General features: G+C 35.5%; 4 protein-coding genes across 4 annotated transcripts; 2 read left to right on the forward strand and 2 right to left on the reverse strand.

The window, feature by feature from the left end:
• Window positions 1-28: 28 nt before the first annotated feature.
• On the forward strand, window positions 29-1,804 carry LOC111791801 (membrane magnesium transporter-like). Its single transcript, XM_023673284.1, has 4 exons — window positions 29-214; window positions 292-344; window positions 462-562; window positions 1,336-1,804. The coding sequence occupies exons 1-4, from the start codon at window positions 142-144 to the stop codon at window positions 1,427-1,429; spliced, it is 321 nt and encodes a 106-aa protein (XP_023529052.1). The 5' UTR covers window positions 29-141; the 3' UTR covers window positions 1,430-1,804.
• Window positions 1,805-2,765: 961 nt separating this feature from the next.
• LOC111791802 (transcription initiation factor TFIID subunit 8-like) lies at window positions 2,766-4,627 on the reverse strand. Its single transcript, XM_023673285.1, has one exon. The coding sequence runs from the start codon at window positions 4,034-4,036 to the stop codon at window positions 2,924-2,926; it is 1,113 nt and encodes a 370-aa protein (XP_023529053.1). The 5' UTR covers window positions 4,037-4,627; the 3' UTR covers window positions 2,766-2,923.
• A 275-nt stretch (window positions 4,628-4,902) lies between these two features.
• On the forward strand, window positions 4,903-6,609 carry LOC111791803. The gene is made up of 3 exons (XM_023673286.1): window positions 4,903-5,152; window positions 6,106-6,184; window positions 6,320-6,609. Exons 1-3 carry the CDS (start codon window positions 5,001-5,003, stop codon window positions 6,386-6,388), a joined length of 300 nt encoding a protein of 99 aa, XP_023529054.1. The 5' UTR covers window positions 4,903-5,000; the 3' UTR covers window positions 6,389-6,609.
• Window positions 6,610-13,412: 6,803 nt separating this feature from the next.
• Window positions 13,413-15,406, reverse strand: LOC111791019 (heavy metal-associated isoprenylated plant protein 5-like). The gene is made up of 5 exons (XM_023672191.1): window positions 15,297-15,406; window positions 14,952-15,168; window positions 14,621-14,847; window positions 14,412-14,490; window positions 13,413-14,318 (listed from the first exon to the last, which is right to left on the reverse strand). The coding sequence occupies exons 1-5, from the start codon at window positions 15,303-15,305 to the stop codon at window positions 13,681-13,683; spliced, it is 1,170 nt and encodes a 389-aa protein (XP_023527959.1). The 5' UTR covers window positions 15,306-15,406; the 3' UTR covers window positions 13,413-13,680.
• Window positions 15,407-17,158: the final 1,752 nt, after the last annotated feature.

Raw genomic sequence — 17,158 nt, forward strand, 5'->3', positions numbered from 1 at the left:
AACCNTTTTTTTTTTTTTTTTTTTTTTTTTTTAAATATCCCATTAGTATCAACGGAAGCAGGGGAGGTGATTGGAATTCCATAGATCAAGTCAAGCAAAACCTCCGCCGGCATCTGTAGCTTCCGCCGTCCGGTGGTCGAGATGGGAGTGAGCTTCGTGGTCGGCGTATTGGGAATTCTAATCCTAGCTCATGCTGCTTATTCCACCATCCAATGTATGCCCTAAAAAACCTCTGATTATATTCTCTAATTGTAAACCCTGCAGTTCTCGATTGATCTTGTTTGACTGCAGATAGGAACGTATTGAAGATTATGCAGGAAGAGTTTTCAGGCCCTCCGTTTAATGTATTCTCGCCACGCTTTTTTTATTTCTTTAATTTTGGCTTTCAGTTGGTTCCGCTTATATCACTCGATTTGAGGTGTTTCTGAAATAAGGAAGCTTTTCTTGTCCCCTAATTTTAGGTGGCAATCGAATTGAGTCTAGGGTTAGTATTGTCCGTGTGGGCTACACTCACCGTGCCAGGGAAGTTTCGCTCGATTAATCCACAATCCGAGGAGAATAGGTACATTTTTCTGTCAATTTGTGCATGAAATGTGATTTTGCTAAATGTTTTGGATGGAATTCCGCCATTAGTTTTTCGTTTTCCCCATCGATACGATATTACGATGATAAGGCTTTGGTGTTGACGATTGTAGACCGTTTGCCAATCCAGAAAAGCTAGGCTCTGGTAGTAAAACTCCGGTAAAGGTTATCACAAATATAACCTTTGTTACCAGCTCAGTCTATCCACTTCCACCTCCCCCTACCCCCTACCCCTGTGTCTGCCAATTTACTGCCTTGCCTTCTTTCGCTTCAAAGTTCATAAAAGAAGTGCAAAGGCATATAGTTTCCTAGAATCTGGTAGTTATTTTTGTTTTCTTAAAAGGTTCTACTAAGCCGCTCTTAAATGTCCGAAGAGATAGAGATGAACCCGTTAGAAAGTTTTAGAGAATTTCTTTGTGAGATCCCACGTCGGTCGGAGAGGGGAATGAAGCATTCTTTATAAAGGTGTAGAAACCTCCCCCTAGCAAACACGTTTTAGAAAACTTTAAGGGGAAGCTCGAAAGAGAAAGTCCAAATAGGACAATATTTGCTAGCGGTGAGCTAGCGGTTACATTCTCTTTTTGGATTGTTCCCTGTATTTCCATGGTCCGTCCCTTCAATTCAAGTTTTGTTCGAGTTCAGAATATTTCAAGAATTTGTAGTTGTTACAACTAATTTCACTGTTATTAGCATGTTGTTTCGTCCAGCAAGTTAAAATTATTTTTCATGTGGAGAAATATTTTTACATTGCAGGGTAGTTTTTCTTCCTGCCAATCAAGATTTTATGGTCTTCAACCATCGAGGCAAATTATTTCCCCAGAAAACAGATTTGAAGCTGAAACATTGAGATCTCAGTTGTGATTAGAGTTGGCACTGGAGAATTCAAGCTGGAAACAGAAATGGACGTTAAAGAACCTAAAGGAGATATTGCTGCATTCCATCAATGTAATGTTTCTTCACTCGCTAATTATTTTGGATACTGCGAGGTTTTTTCCATGTTTATTTTATAGTCTCTTCGTCAAAACAAGGTTTTGCCATTGTTATTGAATTAGGCGTCTTTTGGATCGATATGAAAGGTTAGTATGTGTTTCTGCAATCTGGTTAACTGGGATTAGTTTGTTTTTTCATCTGCCAATGGTAAATGGTTTCAATTTGGTAGCGTATTTCTCTGCTGTGTACGATCCATTGTTATTGAATTAGGCCTCTTTTGGATGTGTGGAAATGACTTGGGGTTCTTGTTTTAAAATGAATTTTGTATTCTGATGCAATCCTGGGTCATTTTTTACATTTGCATAGCATTTGGCGGCTTTGTAACCGCCTAAGCCTATCATTAGTAGAGGTATGGTAGAATCAAGGTCATGTCATTAGCATCATTTGCTATATGCATTGTAACAGGTATGGTAGAAAACCGCCTATCATTAGTAGAGGTATGGTAAAATCAAGGTCATGTCATTAGCATCATTTGCTATATGCATAGTAACAGTCAAGCTCACCAAAATGTAGTTTGTTAGGAAGAAGTTTTCATACCCTAAAATGTTTCATTCCCCCTCTCCCATCAATGTGGAATCTCACCATCCACTCCCCCCAACGTTCTTGTTAGCACATCGCTCGGTGTCTAGCTCTAATATCATTTATAACAGCTCAAGCACACCACTAACAGTTATTGTCCTTTTTAGGCTTTCAAGGTTTTTAAAACGTGATATTGTCCTATATGAATCAAGGTCATGTCACCGCTAGCAGATATTGTCCTCTTTGAATTTTTTCTTTTAGGCTTCCCATCAAGGTTCTTAAAATGTAGTTTGTTAGGAAGAAATTTTCATACCCTAAAATGTTTCATTCCTCCTCTCCCATCAATGTGGAATCTCACAATCCACTCCCCCCAACGTTCTTGTTAGCACATCGCTCGGTGTCTAGCTCTAATATCATTTATAACAGCTCAAGCCCACCACTAACCGTTATTGTCCTCTTTAGGCTTTCAAGGTTTTTAAAACGTGATTGTTAGGAAGAGGTTTCCACACCCTTATAAGCTCTTTCCAAATAACGTGGGATCTCACATGCATTCTAGCGATGTGTCTCACCAACTTATAAATATTGTGCTAAGCTTTGTTAAGGTGTTGAGGTTTCTCAAGTAAAAAGTGCTGTACAGAGCCTGGTTAGAACTATCAAATGTGAAGGAGAATGAATGAAACAAGAAAAGGAGAGAGAAATTCATTGTACAAGTTTAGATCACTATAGACACATCTGTCATTGCAATATTGAAGAGAAAAGTGGTGAGCTCAGAAAGGGCTTTAACAATGAAGCAAGTAACAGCAAGTGCAACAAACATGTTCTGGCTGTTGGATTATGATTGGTTGAGTTCTTCTGGCTTGTCTATAGAATGTCTGAGAATGTATTCAACTCTCCTCTTCTTTTCATCTCTTTCTTTATTGTGCTTTTGATCTCTTTCATCATCTCGTCTGACCCAGAACACAGGTTCCCTAATTCCTGTCACTTTAGCATTCAAATTCATAGATCCCCCAAGAAATGTTCTGCTAGTTTCCAACTTGAAATGAACAAGGGGCCTCGCACGAGGAAGAATGTTCGCCTCGACATCCCGACTGTTAGGAAAGCCACTACCTTTAATCGCCTCAATGGCAGGAGCAAACACCTCTGGCACAGACAAATGGCTAATCCCATCCTTGCCAATTGAATTTTCAGAAGGATATCCAATCCCATCTTCCATCTCTTGCAAACATGACCCAAGGAATGAATTACTTTCACCTCCTGAAAACTCAATCTTGCCATTGCCACTTCTTTCTGAACCACAGGAAACCAATCTCTTCTGCAAACCTAATAGAGATTTCTCTGCCTTCCTCCGCTGCCTCGCAAGCTCTATCTTCTCGGCGCGTGGCTCCCTCGGCTTCCTCCTCCACAAAGCTGAATGATTGTAAGTATGAGCATCAGGGAATGCTGGCAACCAACTGGGAATATGTTTGCTAGGTGGGGCTTCACCAATCTGAACAAAGCTTGGAATTGGCTCCCTGTTTCTGATCACCGGGAAACGTGGTAGCGGATGAGCAAAAGGGATCTCTTCAACTGAATTTACATAGCGAACAATGCTCTTCACTGACCCCGAATTGGTAAGACAATGATTTGGTTCCCAAGCACCCTGAAACCCCTGTGATGATTCCAACTCTTCGATCCCTCTAATTATATCAAACACATTGCACTCAGTTCTACCAGCTAAATTGGCATAAAAAGCTGCTATCCTCCCCAAATGGCAAAGGTATTTGATGGCAATGTCAGCGAGTGCGTCCATAGCAGACTCCTTGAAGCTCTGAAACCCTGCGATGTTACACATCTGCGTCACAGCAATTCTGGACACCTCTCGACCAAAATCGTTGCCACTGCACTTCCTCAACTCAGACCTTTGTTGTTCTTTCGACTTCATGCTACTCCTACCCCCATCCCTCATTGCCTCTGCATTTCAATCTTCTTCGAATTCCGCCACACTCAAACGATCAAAATCCAGTTACTCGTCGGAAGACTGTTGAATCCTTCTTCGATCTCCAAGCGTAATAGTTGATTTTTTTGCAATTCGAAATTCGGAACCAGACAAGAAAAAACTCGAGAAATGAATTCGGAGTCAGAATCAAAATCAATAACAAGAACCTAGCAGTTAGAAGGCAAAAAAATCTAAAGAACCATCGGAAAGTTAGGGAAGAAACAAACACGAAAAGCTAAAAGGAAGCTCTAAAACTGATGATAATAACTTTCCAAACTATCATACAAATAATTCAGAGGATTTTTTTTCAAATATCTGAAAGAGAAAATTAGAAATATGCGAGAGATCCAACGATCCGAAGCGCTGTAATCTAACAGCACAAAACCCTAGACGGAGAAAAATGGAGGAGAAAGAGAAAGTGAGATTTAAAATCGGAGATGACGGTGGACGGAAGCAGAAACAGACGCCGCCGCAGATCTCCGGCGTTTGAAGAGCGATTAAACTGAGCTGTAAACTCCTGAAGTTCGAGGTTTTCGTTCTGAAGAGAAGAAACCTTCGGAATATTTTTATTTATTTATTTATTTAAAATTGTATCTAAAACATTTATTTTTCTCAATATTTTTGTTAACAAAAATAAATTATTAAACTGTGACTTAGGAGAATTATAAAATAAGATGACAAGTGGACACGTGTAAGTTTGGGCCTGGAAGTTTGGGCCTTGGTCTCATCTCAAGGCTGCCCATTGGGCTTTTTTACTCGTGGGCTTAATCTCAACCAGAGGCCATGGACGTTTGGGCCTTGGTCTCATCACAAGGCGGCCCATGAATGTGCGTTTTGAAGATGGGGGCATTCCACGGCTGTAGATAAGCATGGATAGAACCAAGACCAGAAAGAAGCCGTGATTCTGAGAAATCGAAGCAAGAGAGACGAAGAAATGGAGAAGTACTTCGGAAATGCTTACAGAGGCGACCCTGGAGTTCCACACACTGACCCAGATCGTTTTGTAAACATTTGGATTGGTTCCGCCGCCTTCTCCGTTCTCACATGGAAGAATCCCTACATGTGGCAACTCTCCAATCAGTTCAAGTACTCTTTTTCTTCATCTCTCCCTGTTTGTTCGAAGTCGATTTAGGGTTAAATTTGCAGGGAAATGTCTTGATTCTTAAACTATAGCACTATTTGTTTGAATTCTTGTTTGCTCTGCAATTCGCCTTTCTGCTTCATTACTCTGTTGTTATGTACTGACGTTCAATAGTTTCAGCTTCTTTTTTGGCGGGTCAGTTTTGAAATCAATGTTTACAGGGGTTGGACTTTGATTAGGAGTTATTTTAGGGATTTGCAATTCTAGTGGACCTTATTGCACCAGAAGTTGTAGTGACTGTAGATGATTCAGTTTCATTGCATGTATAGTGATAATCTTATCACTTATTATTCAACTGGCCGTGAAATTGTAAATGTTATTGTATAACGATAATCTTTCATTGCCTGTATAAAACTTAACGTCTTCTGTTCTGCGGAATAGTTGGTTCTGGAATTTAAATTGTTCTTATATAAGAATTTTTTCGATCCTCCTGAAATATATTTTTCATTGCATTCACCTGTACTGTGAAGAATATAAATTTGCTTTTCCTGATGTCTGCTGACAAGTATATGAACTATTATAACTATATATGATTTTCTTCTTGTGTTGTTCAATGCCAATCTTATTTTTGGATTCTGCTTCTTTAGGCTGAAGAATTACTCCCGTAAATGAATCTGATATTGTGGATCCTTAGATCAGGTTTATGCCTTGTGTTATCATTTGGTTCATCGATGTTATCTTATCACTTAGAAATGTACATGCTGGGTTGTTGATATAGGGAGATATTGGCATCCTTTCTTGCTGCTTGTTCTACAGTTCTCTTTTGCATTATTCCCATTAGAGATTGTGGGTGTTCGTCGTGATTCTTTGTATTGTTTTTGCCGCTACTGTTTTGCAATTGTCATCCTTATTCTCAGTTCATATTTGAATCATGCATTCTCAATTTGTAATTTGATAGTTGGCATGATAAAGCGTTTTTGTTTGAGCAATACCACTGGAAAAAGGCGCGTGAAAAGAATCAGCCATACCAGTTCAAGGTACATTATTCTACTCCAGTTTACATAGAAAACAAACAAGCATTTTATATTGCATACGAACCACTTTGTTGTTATACTTTTAATATGTCATGGAATGGCTACAATGTTCTTATAAAATTTTCTTTGTTCCTGCAGTGGAATCAGTACATGGACAAGCTCCACCGGGATTCCTATTATTACAACTGGCCCGTGTACTTTCCTTAAGCTCTCGGACTATGTAAGAAAATTGTTGCTTGGATGCTTAGTTATTTGGTTTGTTACTGTAGCATAGAGAGATTACTATTGCACTCAGGCTCGAAGGTTTATGAATGTGTAGAATCATATTTGTTTAAATCTGTTTGGATAACAGCATGTCGTGTGGTCGTTCTTTTCTGCAGTAATGATTTTGGGAATGGATGAACCATAATTGGTACCATTTGCAATTATATGATGAAGATCTGAAAGGGTATCTTATATCATACTGAAATGGAGCATAGCAACTTAAAAAATGTGCTACAACTTGGTGTTCAGATAGATTCCCAAATAGATAGTAAATGTGAGATCTCACATCTGTTAGAGAGGGGAACGAAGCATTCTTTATACGGGTGTGGAAAACTCTCCCTAGTAGATGCGTTTTAAAACTTTGAGGGGAAGCCTTTGAAGAGAAAGTCCAAAGAGGATAATATCTGCTAACGGTGAGCTTTGGCTGTTACAAATGATATCAGAGCCCGTCACTAGACAGTAGGGCTAGACCCTTTCCACAATATACACGTTTTTAAATCCTTGAGGGGAACTCGAGCTTGGGCTGTTACCGTAAATGTTTCTTTTGTTCTTTCTCGAGTAGAAATAGTAGTAATCACTGGTACAGTGAAACACAATGCACCTTTTCATCATTTTGATGTGGTGTCATCTGGATTTTGGATCATGATACCTTCTACCTTATGTTTACCATATACTTTTATATATACATCTGGTAGAAATGATCGAATCGTTTTCGATCCCCAGAAGTACATACCAATACTCTGAGTCTCACATGTTTTACAGGTATGGTGGTCTGATTCTAAGATGATGCAGAAACCCAATGCTCTGATTTATGGATTTCTTAGCACAGCTTCAGCATTGATGTATTTGCAGACCAAGCCAATACTCATTGCTGGATCTGGGCAATCTTTTGGGCCTAAAGCTCTATCTGTTGCCATGTTTAAAAGAACTGTGACCTCCTTTTGAAGCCCATCCTCAATTCTTCTTCATTCCAAAAGATTACTTGTGCCACACCAAAAGCCCACCTTAGGAAGATCTGTTTGAGTTAAAGATGGGAAAGAAGAACAAAAGATTCTTTTTTTCTTTTCTTTTTTTGTTCTTCTTCCATTAAAGTTTATCTAAATATGAAAGTCAAAAATCAGAATGATTATGGTGAACAAACTTCACTCTTCTTCATGATGATGATATTCTCTTAGACATTGTTCATTCTTCTGTACATTCAAATGGGTGAATTTCCCTTTATGCCCCCAAAATCCATCTATTTTCTCCTATTTGTCTCTCTTAGTCTTGAGCCTAACTGCATTCACCACTCAGCCGATATTATACTTTTTGGACTCTTTTTTGAGCTTTTCAAAGGTTTTAAAATGAGTCTACTAGGGAGAGGTTTCCACATTCTTAATAAGGAATGCTTTGTTCTCCTCTCCAACCAAGCGATTTCACAATCCACCCCTTGGGAGCCAATGTCCTCGCTAGCACACCGCCTGGTGTCTAGCTTTGATATTATTTGTATCAGTCTAAGCCGCTTTGGCCCATTATGTATCGTCATCAGCCTCACGATTTGGATTATGTATCGTCATCAGCCTCACGATTTGGCAGGAATAGTACGTGTGATTTGATTATATTTTAGGGACGGAACCGAAAATGGGTGGGAGAGAAATGTGAAAAAGCATGGAAAGGTGAAGAAAGAAAAAGAAAAAAATGGCAAATGGGTTGCCTTTTTTGAAGATTTATAGTATAGAAGTTTTAGTTGGCTACAAAGACTTACATCTAAAGATAAATAAATAACAAACTTATAAATATGATTCATTTATGGAAACTTCCAACTTCAAACTATACCACTCTTTTTCAATAATGTAGGCCCCCAATTTGTGGTTTAGTGCTTTCCACTCCTTCACTTTTACTCCTTTATTTTTCTCAATTTTGTGCGTTTACACGTGTTTAACCCAAATCATATCTCTATCGTTCTTTTTTTGTATACGATTTAGAGAAATTAATTTGAAATATATCGATTTTATTCGTGTTTATATTAACAAGCTCCAGGATTAATAGTTTTATTTATGATCTATATTAATAAGATTTTGAATGCCTAGTTATGATTAATATATATATTTTCCCGTGAAATGTTAAAAGTTTGAAACTCAATTATAATAATTTGAAAATGTGAAATGAAAAAAAAATATGTCTCAATTATTTGTTCGGTTATTATCATCACCTTTGATATTCATTTCGTATGACAGCGATACGTTTGTATGGAATTTGAAAATATTGTCCAAACTTATTTTGAGAATTAATGGAAATTCTTGTTTCTCAAGTCACCATTTTTGTCCTTTTATTTTATTCCCAAATTTTCATTATCACAAATAGCACCAAAAATACTTTACACCATTGCCACATATAAAAAAANTTTTTTTTTTTTTTTTTTTTAAATTTTTTTTTTTTTTTTTTTTTAATTTCTTGTAATTCAAACAAAAGTATTTTTTATTTATTTATTTTGTTTCCTTTTTACCAAAAAAAACGATGGCTTAATATCTTCGATCATTATCAAAAACCAGTCTATTGTCAAATTCAACATGATGTTTTAAACTGTGACTTGTTGAAATAATAGCCGCTAAAAGAAAATTGATTGAGACCAGAAAAATTGTGACTTCAATAAAAGTGCATTTCTAGATTAAGTACGACTTTTTTCAAAAAGAAAAAAAGCTTGAAATGGAGAATTTTCAACCGTCGCAACTCTTCAAATTAAAAAATTAATTAAAAAATATGAGAAATACTTTAAATTTATTGAAACACAATTTTTGGAATATAAATAAAAAATATTTTGATTTATTAATATATTTTTAAAGATATTTTTGGTATAATTTAGATTTTGAAGGGTAGAGAGAAATTAGAGGGAATGAAGACGGAAAGCCAACTCAGAAAACGCGGGAAGCGTAAATGGAAGGGAAAACACAGAGGAGTATTTGTATTTGAATTTCAAATTTCCCACGTGTCACTGACGTGGACGGGTCCCACGTGTTCCCCCCTTTGCTTATCTGGCGGCTCGGTTAGTTCACGGGCTGGTTTTTAAACCAATATTCCTTTGGTTTCCCACCAACAATGCACGTGTCAATTCCAACTCATTCTTTGGAATTTCAAACGCTTTTTCAATATTTTATTATTATTTTATCGGAATTGTTGAAATCTAATTTATAATTGTCAAAATTCTTTAACATTTAGAAAATGGGATACTTTTTTAAGTAAAAAGTTTAATTTATCATTACAAGTATTTTCGTTTAATTCAAAATTAACTATTTATCAACCAAATATCTTTTAATTTTAAAAATATTTTTTTACTTTAAAAAAAATTAAAAAATACACAGTTACATTTAAAAAATACTCATAAACTTTTAAAATTAATATTATAAAATTTAAAGATAATCTATAAGATATTGGTAGACAATTTTTTTCCACACATATTGACATTAAAAAAGTTAATTTCTTTTTAATAAAAATAAAGAGGGTTAATACTGTATTTAAACTTTTAGTGGTATTTTAAAATTTTTAATTATATTTTTTAAACTTTTAATTATATTTTTTTAAAAGGTTTTAAACTTTTAAAATAAGGTGGGAGATTTTTTAAAATTGAAAGATATTTTTAAAATAAATTACTAATACGGTAAATGATTTTTTTTATACTGCATGATGTCCATGATGTCCGACTCTGATACCATTGATAACAATACAAGCTCACCGATAGCTGATATTATCTGTTTTAAAACACGTCTACTAAGGTGAGATTTTCACGCTCTTAAAAAACATGTTTCGCTCCCTTCTCCAACTAATGTGGGATCTCACAATAAATGATGAAAAAACATAATTTGGAGTACTTCTAAATAAGCTAATTGCCTGACTACGTCAACTGTGACGTGTTGGATTCGAATTTAATATAAATAAGGAAATATTCCAAAACTATGAGGAATCTAAATGAATTTTGTATTTTTTGAATATAATTTTTGTAATTTACTAAGAACTTAAAAGAAAAGGGAAAAANAAAAAAAAAAAAAAAAAAAAAAAAAAAAAAAAAAAAAAAAAAAAAAAAAAAAAAAAAAAAAAAAAGTAAAATTCAAACATTATATCATGATAATGGCCCACTCATGGCCATGGAGTTGACAGCCTGACATCATCACATCATACACATCCATCCATCCATCCATCTCATACCATACATGATGGGGTTGATGTCGAAGTTGCCACCATTTTCAGAATCCGAGTCATCAACGAGTCAGAACCTTGGCCCCACACAATGATATGACTCACCATCCTCATTCATGATGTTTCGAAATTTGTCATTTACATTTAATAAAATCTCTAAATATTTTTTAAATAATTATTTTCATATTATTGCTAAATTAGGTTGTCCTCATTCATTCCTAATTCTTCAAATCCTTTTTTTTAAATATTTATTTCTTCCCTGACAGCAAACATATCTATCATTAATTTAATAAAATTAATATAATAATATTTTCAAATCAACCCAATAATAATTTTTTAAAAATTTAATGAAAATTTAAGCATTTAAAAACTAAAATATAATTAAGGCAAAAGTTGGCGAATAAATAAACAAAATATTGAGAGAATAAAAGCGAAAAGGACAAAAACCATATTTAATTCGAGTAGAAAGAAACATTAATATACAATAAACTCGAAAGGTATTAATTAAAAAACTTATGCAATGTCACGCCCGAGCAAGTTGGTGACCCGCGTAACATATCGTACGTATGGACTTAATTTAAAACCGTAATTAAATTCTGAACGAAAAAAATATATTATTAAATAATACAATGTATAATTAATTGGTTATTAATGTTAATCAAGTTGCTAATTAAATGTGGTTTCAATGGTACACCTAATCCCATTGTTTCGACCCAACAAAACCCACTGAGAAAGGAAAGAAGGTTTTTTCCTCGATGCATATGGTATGGTGACGTCATTGATTAAAAAAGAATTATAATATTATTAAAATTTTAATTTAATTTGGCAATGGACACATAATAAAAGTGATAATATTAAAATAAATGCTTAATGGATATAAAGCTAACAAATAAGAGAAATACACGTGGAAACCAAATCGGGATGCATGCAGGACACGTGGCAGATCATGGTAGTGATTAGTGTGGTGTGGAAGGGTGCGTGTACGTATAAGGAATAGGTGGAGTGGATTTCATGCCCATTTTGGCCTCCGTCCAAAATAAATTTAAAATATTTATTTATGAGGATAAGAAAATTTAAAGCGGGTTTAATTTAAATTAATTCGGGATATTTAGTGACGTGGGTGGAATTGTTTAGTTGTGGACACCTCTGCAATTCCCATTCTTTTGGGGGTCTTTTTGGTAAATAATAAATTATTGTTTGAAAAAGAGAGATGCCTAATTTTTCTAAGGTGGAATTTAGAAAAATAATAAATAATATTTATCTAGGTTGGTTAGTCATGTGAAGTAGAAGTGTATGGTCGTTATTTTGGGCGTTTGGAGACGAGGATTAGCGTATTCGGTTTAAGAATAAAGACACACATATCCGGAGTAAGGAGAATTTAATGTGGAAAATAATAATGGAAATGTCAGTGTCTAGGTGGCGGGAGGGTATGCAAATAGGGCTTACTTGTGAATGCAGGTTTGATGAGTTGTCGCCTTCGAAAATGGAGAATTTTAAACGCATATTTCATGGTCCTACGTCAGATTCCAACTCGACAGAATTAAATAAATGAATAAATAAATATATTTTGGGATTATTTAAATAAAAATCTAAAAATTTTAGGTATGGAAGGGCAGGCATGAGACAAACACAAAATAGTAAAGAAGATAAGGTGGTGCTCAAAATGTAAGGCAGTGGAAAATACGTAACATATCCAACATTTCCACTAAACCCTAATCTTTCATGCATGCATCAAAATCTCGGGTCGTTTTCGTTTCTCTAAATAAAACAACCCAATGATCTCGAATCGATTGCCATGCGACCTACAAAGGGATTTAGTGCTCAATCTAAATTTTGAGTTCGATATTAAGTTCAAGTTGATGCACAAAGTAAGTTAAAAGTGTTACACGAATACGACTCTTCACAATGGTATGATATTGACTTCCATCATCCAACACCTCCCCTTGAACAAAGTGCGTCTCCCCTTAATCGAGGCTCTTTAGAGTCTTAGTCATTTTTTATTGCCTCCAAGGAGGCTTGACTCCTTTTCTTTTGGAGTTCTTTATTCGATATTTGAGGATTTACCAATCTATTGGCACGACTAAGTTTAGGGCATGGCTCTGATACCATGTTAGACGAACATGACTCATAATGGTATGATATTGTCCACTTTGAGCATAAGCTCTTATAGTTTTGCTTTGGGGTTCCCCAAATGACCTCATACCAATGGAGTTAGTATTACTCACTTATAAATCCATAATCATTCCCTAAATTAGCCGATATGGGACTTCAATCATCCAACAAAAAAGGGCTGAGTGTCAGTCATGTCACAGTCATGCTTGTTCGCATGCTCGTGTAACGCCTGTTGTATTGTCTTACTATTGTAATCATGTCTAGACTTGCCCAAACATTACGGGTCTAAAATTAATTAGTACATTAAGGCAGACAATTAGTCTAATGTTTTAAATAACCGAGGTAAACAAGTCAAAGCATCCCTAAGCTACTTTCACACTTCCCAAAACAGGCTTCAGGATTCTCCACGTTACCTTTTTTTTGTTTTTATCCACTCATTTCACTTTCACTTTCTATTTCTTTTTTCAAAAAATAATTTATTTAAATACTCTAATTAATCTCCATTAAATAAATAAATAATTAATTAATTAAAGCTCTCATAAGTAATGATGGAAATAAAAAGAGGGGTTCAAGAGTGCCATCATTTCCACGCAATACCTTTCATCATTTGCTTTTTTTAAATCAATTAAATTAATTTTTTTAATTACTTTCAACCTTACTTTATTAAATGCATTTATTTTTAAAATTAAACTGAAATATTCATCTAATTAACGCCAAAAATTCTTGAGGTTGACAAGATACAACGAAAAAGACGAACCACCCAACCAACCAACCAACCAACACAAACTAAAACTGGTTAAACCGAACCGAACCGGACCGGACCGGACCTCAAAAATCCATTTTTCCAATTTCTTCTCTTTTATGGCGAGCACATCTTGATTTTTACATGTGTCGATATTTACAGATTCATGGATTTTTTTTTCTCGGATGAATCTCAGCCGTTGATTGGAATCTTACATGACGGAACAAGCGTTGGGATTCTCATCGCTGAACATCTGCGGCTGATCCTGTTGCATGTGGTGAGGGAAGTGGTGGTCCATTGGAACGACGTCGTATCTATGGTCTGTGTAACCATGGTTAGCGTAACCATAGTTTGGGGTATAGTAACTCGGGTTTGCTTCCATTGAGTAGCTATGGTGGTACTGCATCGGCGCCTCGTAGTATAGTGGTTGGTAGGGATATCCGCCGTAATACTCTAACTTGTTCATTACATCCACCGGCATAGCACCGCCACCCTCGGCGGCAGCGGGCGGTGGTGCAGGTTTCGATTCCACCGCCTCTTTTTTTTCACCACCGCCTTCCTTCTTCTCACCGCCGCCTTCCTTTTCCTTTTTCTCACCACCACCACCAGCTTCTTCCTTCTTCTTCTCACCGCCACCAGCTTCAACGGCGACGGGGACAGCAACCTCAGCGGCAGGTGCAGGGGATTCTTCTTTTTTCTTTTCACCGGCGGGTTCTTCCTTCTTCGGTGGGATAATCTCGACGTTTCTTTTGAGTTTGTCTTTGAGATACGGCTCGAGTTGCTTCACATCCATTGTTCCTTTCACGGTGACCAAATCCTTGGCTCCGTCCAAAGCCACCGATTGAACCCCTGTTCAATTACAAGATACAAAAAGTCAATTTAATTTGATATCATTTGGGAATCTGTTTTACTGAGCTAAAATTATGATATTTTAGACCTTACCGTTGATTTTCAAGATGATTTTGCGGATTTTTTGTATGCAACCTTCACAATGCAGCCGGATTTTCAAAACGACAGTGCTCTGTTTCAATGAATGAAAAACAGAGTATGAACAGTGATTGAGAGATGAACTAAGAAACAAGAAAACTAAAACGTGGGTATCATGGGATTTGTTCTTATTACGTTAATTATGAACAGTGATTGATACTCACCTCCTTGGGTTTTTCTTCAGGGGCTTTCTTCTCTTCCGGTTTCTTCTCATCGGCCTTCTTCTCCGCCGGGGCGGCAACAGCGCCGCCGTCTTTTTTCGGCTGAGGGGAAATAAGCTCCACTTTCTTCTTGGTTTTAAGCTCCAATTTCTCTTTCACCGCAACGACATCCATTTTCCCAATCACAGTTAACTTATTCGCCGCACAATCCGTCTTAACACTCTCCACATCTGACCCACAAATTCAATTAAAAAAATATAAGAATTATACGAATAAAACGAATAATTTGGATTGAGATTCCAAAAAGTGTTCGATTCTGAAATCTAGATTTTACCTTTGACATGTCGGACAGCTCGTTTAATCTTCTTTGCACACCCTTCGCAATGCATGTCGATTTTGTATACGGCGGTGATAGCTCCGCCGTCTTCTTTCTTCACTCCACCCTCCGCGACTGCCGGAACCGCCGCCGGAGCTGGAGCTGGAGCTACAGCAGCCCCCGATTTCTTCTCAACTTCATTTTTAGCTGCTGCAACTGCTTCTTCCACCTTTTGCTGCAGAACCCAGGAAAAGAATTCATCAGAAGAAACAAATTTTGGAATTACAATTTCAAATTTTCAAAATAAAAAATTAGACATCGAGAGAGATCGGGAGAGATCGAGAGAGAGAGAGAGAATCCGACCTCTCCCATTTCTTTTTGTTTTTCTTTTCCTCTTTGATTCGTTGATTGGGAGTAAAATGGTGGGAGGATTTGGCTTATATAGAACTGGGATTTGAATGGCTATGTATGTATGTATGATGGTAATGCATGGCATGATGATGATATGGTCCGGATGGTGGGGCGTTGGCCTTGCCGTCCGATTAGACTGGATGCCCTTTTTCAATCATATCGGATGTATCTGTATCCAATCACCTGGTTTTAAGTGGATGCCACATGGGCATGTGAAATACCCACAATACCCCTTCCCACCATTTTGTTTTATATTATTATTATTTATTTTTTTTTTAAATTTTAGATAGAAAATAAAAAAAATAACTGTCATATTTGAATTACCGATAATACCCTGTTCAAACAAATTCGTTATTATCCATTCAGTTTGGTAAAAGAAAAAACGATGGGCGGTCCGGTAAATTGGGCTAAATTTTGTAGAAACGGTTTTTAATATTTAAATATTTTATCTTACTTTATCTTTTCCCTTTCTTTTAATTTATTTTAATTGTGCGTTGTTTTTTCATTCGTCGTTGGATTTAATAATATAATAATATAATAATATATTCAAACTAAATTTTAAAATATTTTTATTATTTCCATAGCTTTAACATTACTTTTCCTAATTTAATCATTTAATACCATATATATATATATATATAGGTTAAATATTAAAAAATATTTTATTTTTTCAAAAATTGTACTTATGTTTCATAAATATTTCAAACAAATCTCTGAATTTAATTCCTTTAAAATTTATAATTGAAATTAGACTTAATCTATAACTTAATTTTTATTTAAAATTTTAAATAAATTGACTATATATATATATATATGAAAGTAATTATGTTTCGAAGAAGGTCGATTTCAATGTCATTTTTGAGGTAATGTTATCTTTTTTTGTCAATATATGTAGGAGAAACGTCTCGTTTTTGCTCTCTATTTTAGATCCTGCTTTCTTAGAGATTTTTATAAATTTTGACTACTTTATTTTTCGTGCTAAACATCATGTGTGTGTGATGATTTACTTATGTGGGCATGAATTTAAAAGATTAAGATCCGTTTAATATTTTAAGTTTATGGAGTTTTTTTTTTTTTTTTTGTTAAATTGATACATGAATATATATTAACTATAATTTTTTTTTTTTTTTTTTAATGTTGGAGTAAAAGGTTAAAATAGATATTTTAAAATTGAAACCATTAATTCCCCTAATAAAGAGGGAGGCAATGAATTTGAACATTCTAGATTCAGTGGCTGCGACGGCGGCGAGGCGCCGCCATCTAAGGAAATTAACGGCGGCGGAGGGGGCGGTCCTGAAAAGGAAATGTATTTGACTTAAGCCAATAAACTTATTTTATGGAACAAAGGAAAAGGCGCGAATTGAGATGGCGTTTACTGGGGGAGGGAAGCGGTGGTTCATGTTGAAAGGGTGAATGAGGATAACGTGTCAACATCTGAATGAGCTGTGACGAAAAGTAGCCCACTAGCGGGGTGAGTTTGACAACCATTCTTCAATTTTTGTCCTGTCTTCGGGTCGGGTGGGGGACCGGGCTCATTATTGTTTGGACAAAGTTTGGAACCTTATTACTATTTCAATTCATTCATTTAATTTCACCATCTTTATTTTATTTATTAATTTCCTTCCACCACAAAAATCCTATCAAAATCCAACCAAATTTAAAAAATATGTAGAAAAAAAAAAAAAAAAAAAAAAAATTATCTAACAAAATCTTAAATAAAAGAGTATTTTTACAAAGCCTAAATTAAACTACCTTATATTATTTATAAATACATTAGACTAAAAAAAATCGATATAGGGATTAATATTTTGTTT

This window comes from Cucurbita pepo, chromosome LG03 (assembly GCF_002806865.2).
Source record: "Cucurbita pepo subsp. pepo cultivar mu-cu-16 chromosome LG03, ASM280686v2, whole genome shotgun sequence".
Taxonomy (NCBI): Eukaryota; Viridiplantae; Streptophyta; class Magnoliopsida; order Cucurbitales; family Cucurbitaceae; genus Cucurbita; species Cucurbita pepo.

Bases quoted from the DNA above. Each gene is read 5' to 3' on its own strand.
- LOC111791801 (XM_023673284.1), top strand. From the start codon at position 142: ATGGGAGTGAGCTTCGTGGTCGGCGTATTGGGAATTCTAATCCTAGCT. The intron at 215-291 runs GTATGCCCTAAA...GTTTGACTGCAG, and splicing joins TGCTTATTCCACCATCCAAT to ATAGGAACGTATTGAAGATT. The intron at 563-1,335 runs GTACATTTTTCT...TTTACATTGCAG, and splicing joins CCACAATCCGAGGAGAATAG to GGTAGTTTTTCTTCCTGCCA.
- LOC111791802 (XM_023673285.1), bottom strand. From the start codon at position 4,036: ATGAGGGATGGGGGTAGGAGTAGCATGAAGTCGAAAGAACAACAAAGG.
- LOC111791803 (XM_023673286.1), top strand. From the start codon at position 5,001: ATGGAGAAGTACTTCGGAAATGCTTACAGAGGCGACCCTGGAGTTCCA. The intron at 5,153-6,105 runs GTACTCTTTTTC...GTAATTTGATAG, and splicing joins CAACTCTCCAATCAGTTCAA to TTGGCATGATAAAGCGTTTT. The intron at 6,185-6,319 runs GTACATTATTCT...TTGTTCCTGCAG, and splicing joins ATCAGCCATACCAGTTCAAG to TGGAATCAGTACATGGACAA.
- LOC111791019 (XM_023672191.1), bottom strand. The intron at 14,491-14,620 runs GTGAGTATCAAT...TCATTGAAACAG, and splicing joins CTGAAGAAAAACCCAAGGAG to AGCACTGTCGTTTTGAAAAT. The intron at 14,319-14,411 runs GTAAGGTCTAAA...GTAATTGAACAG, and splicing joins AATCATCTTGAAAATCAACG to GGGTTCAATCGGTGGCTTTG.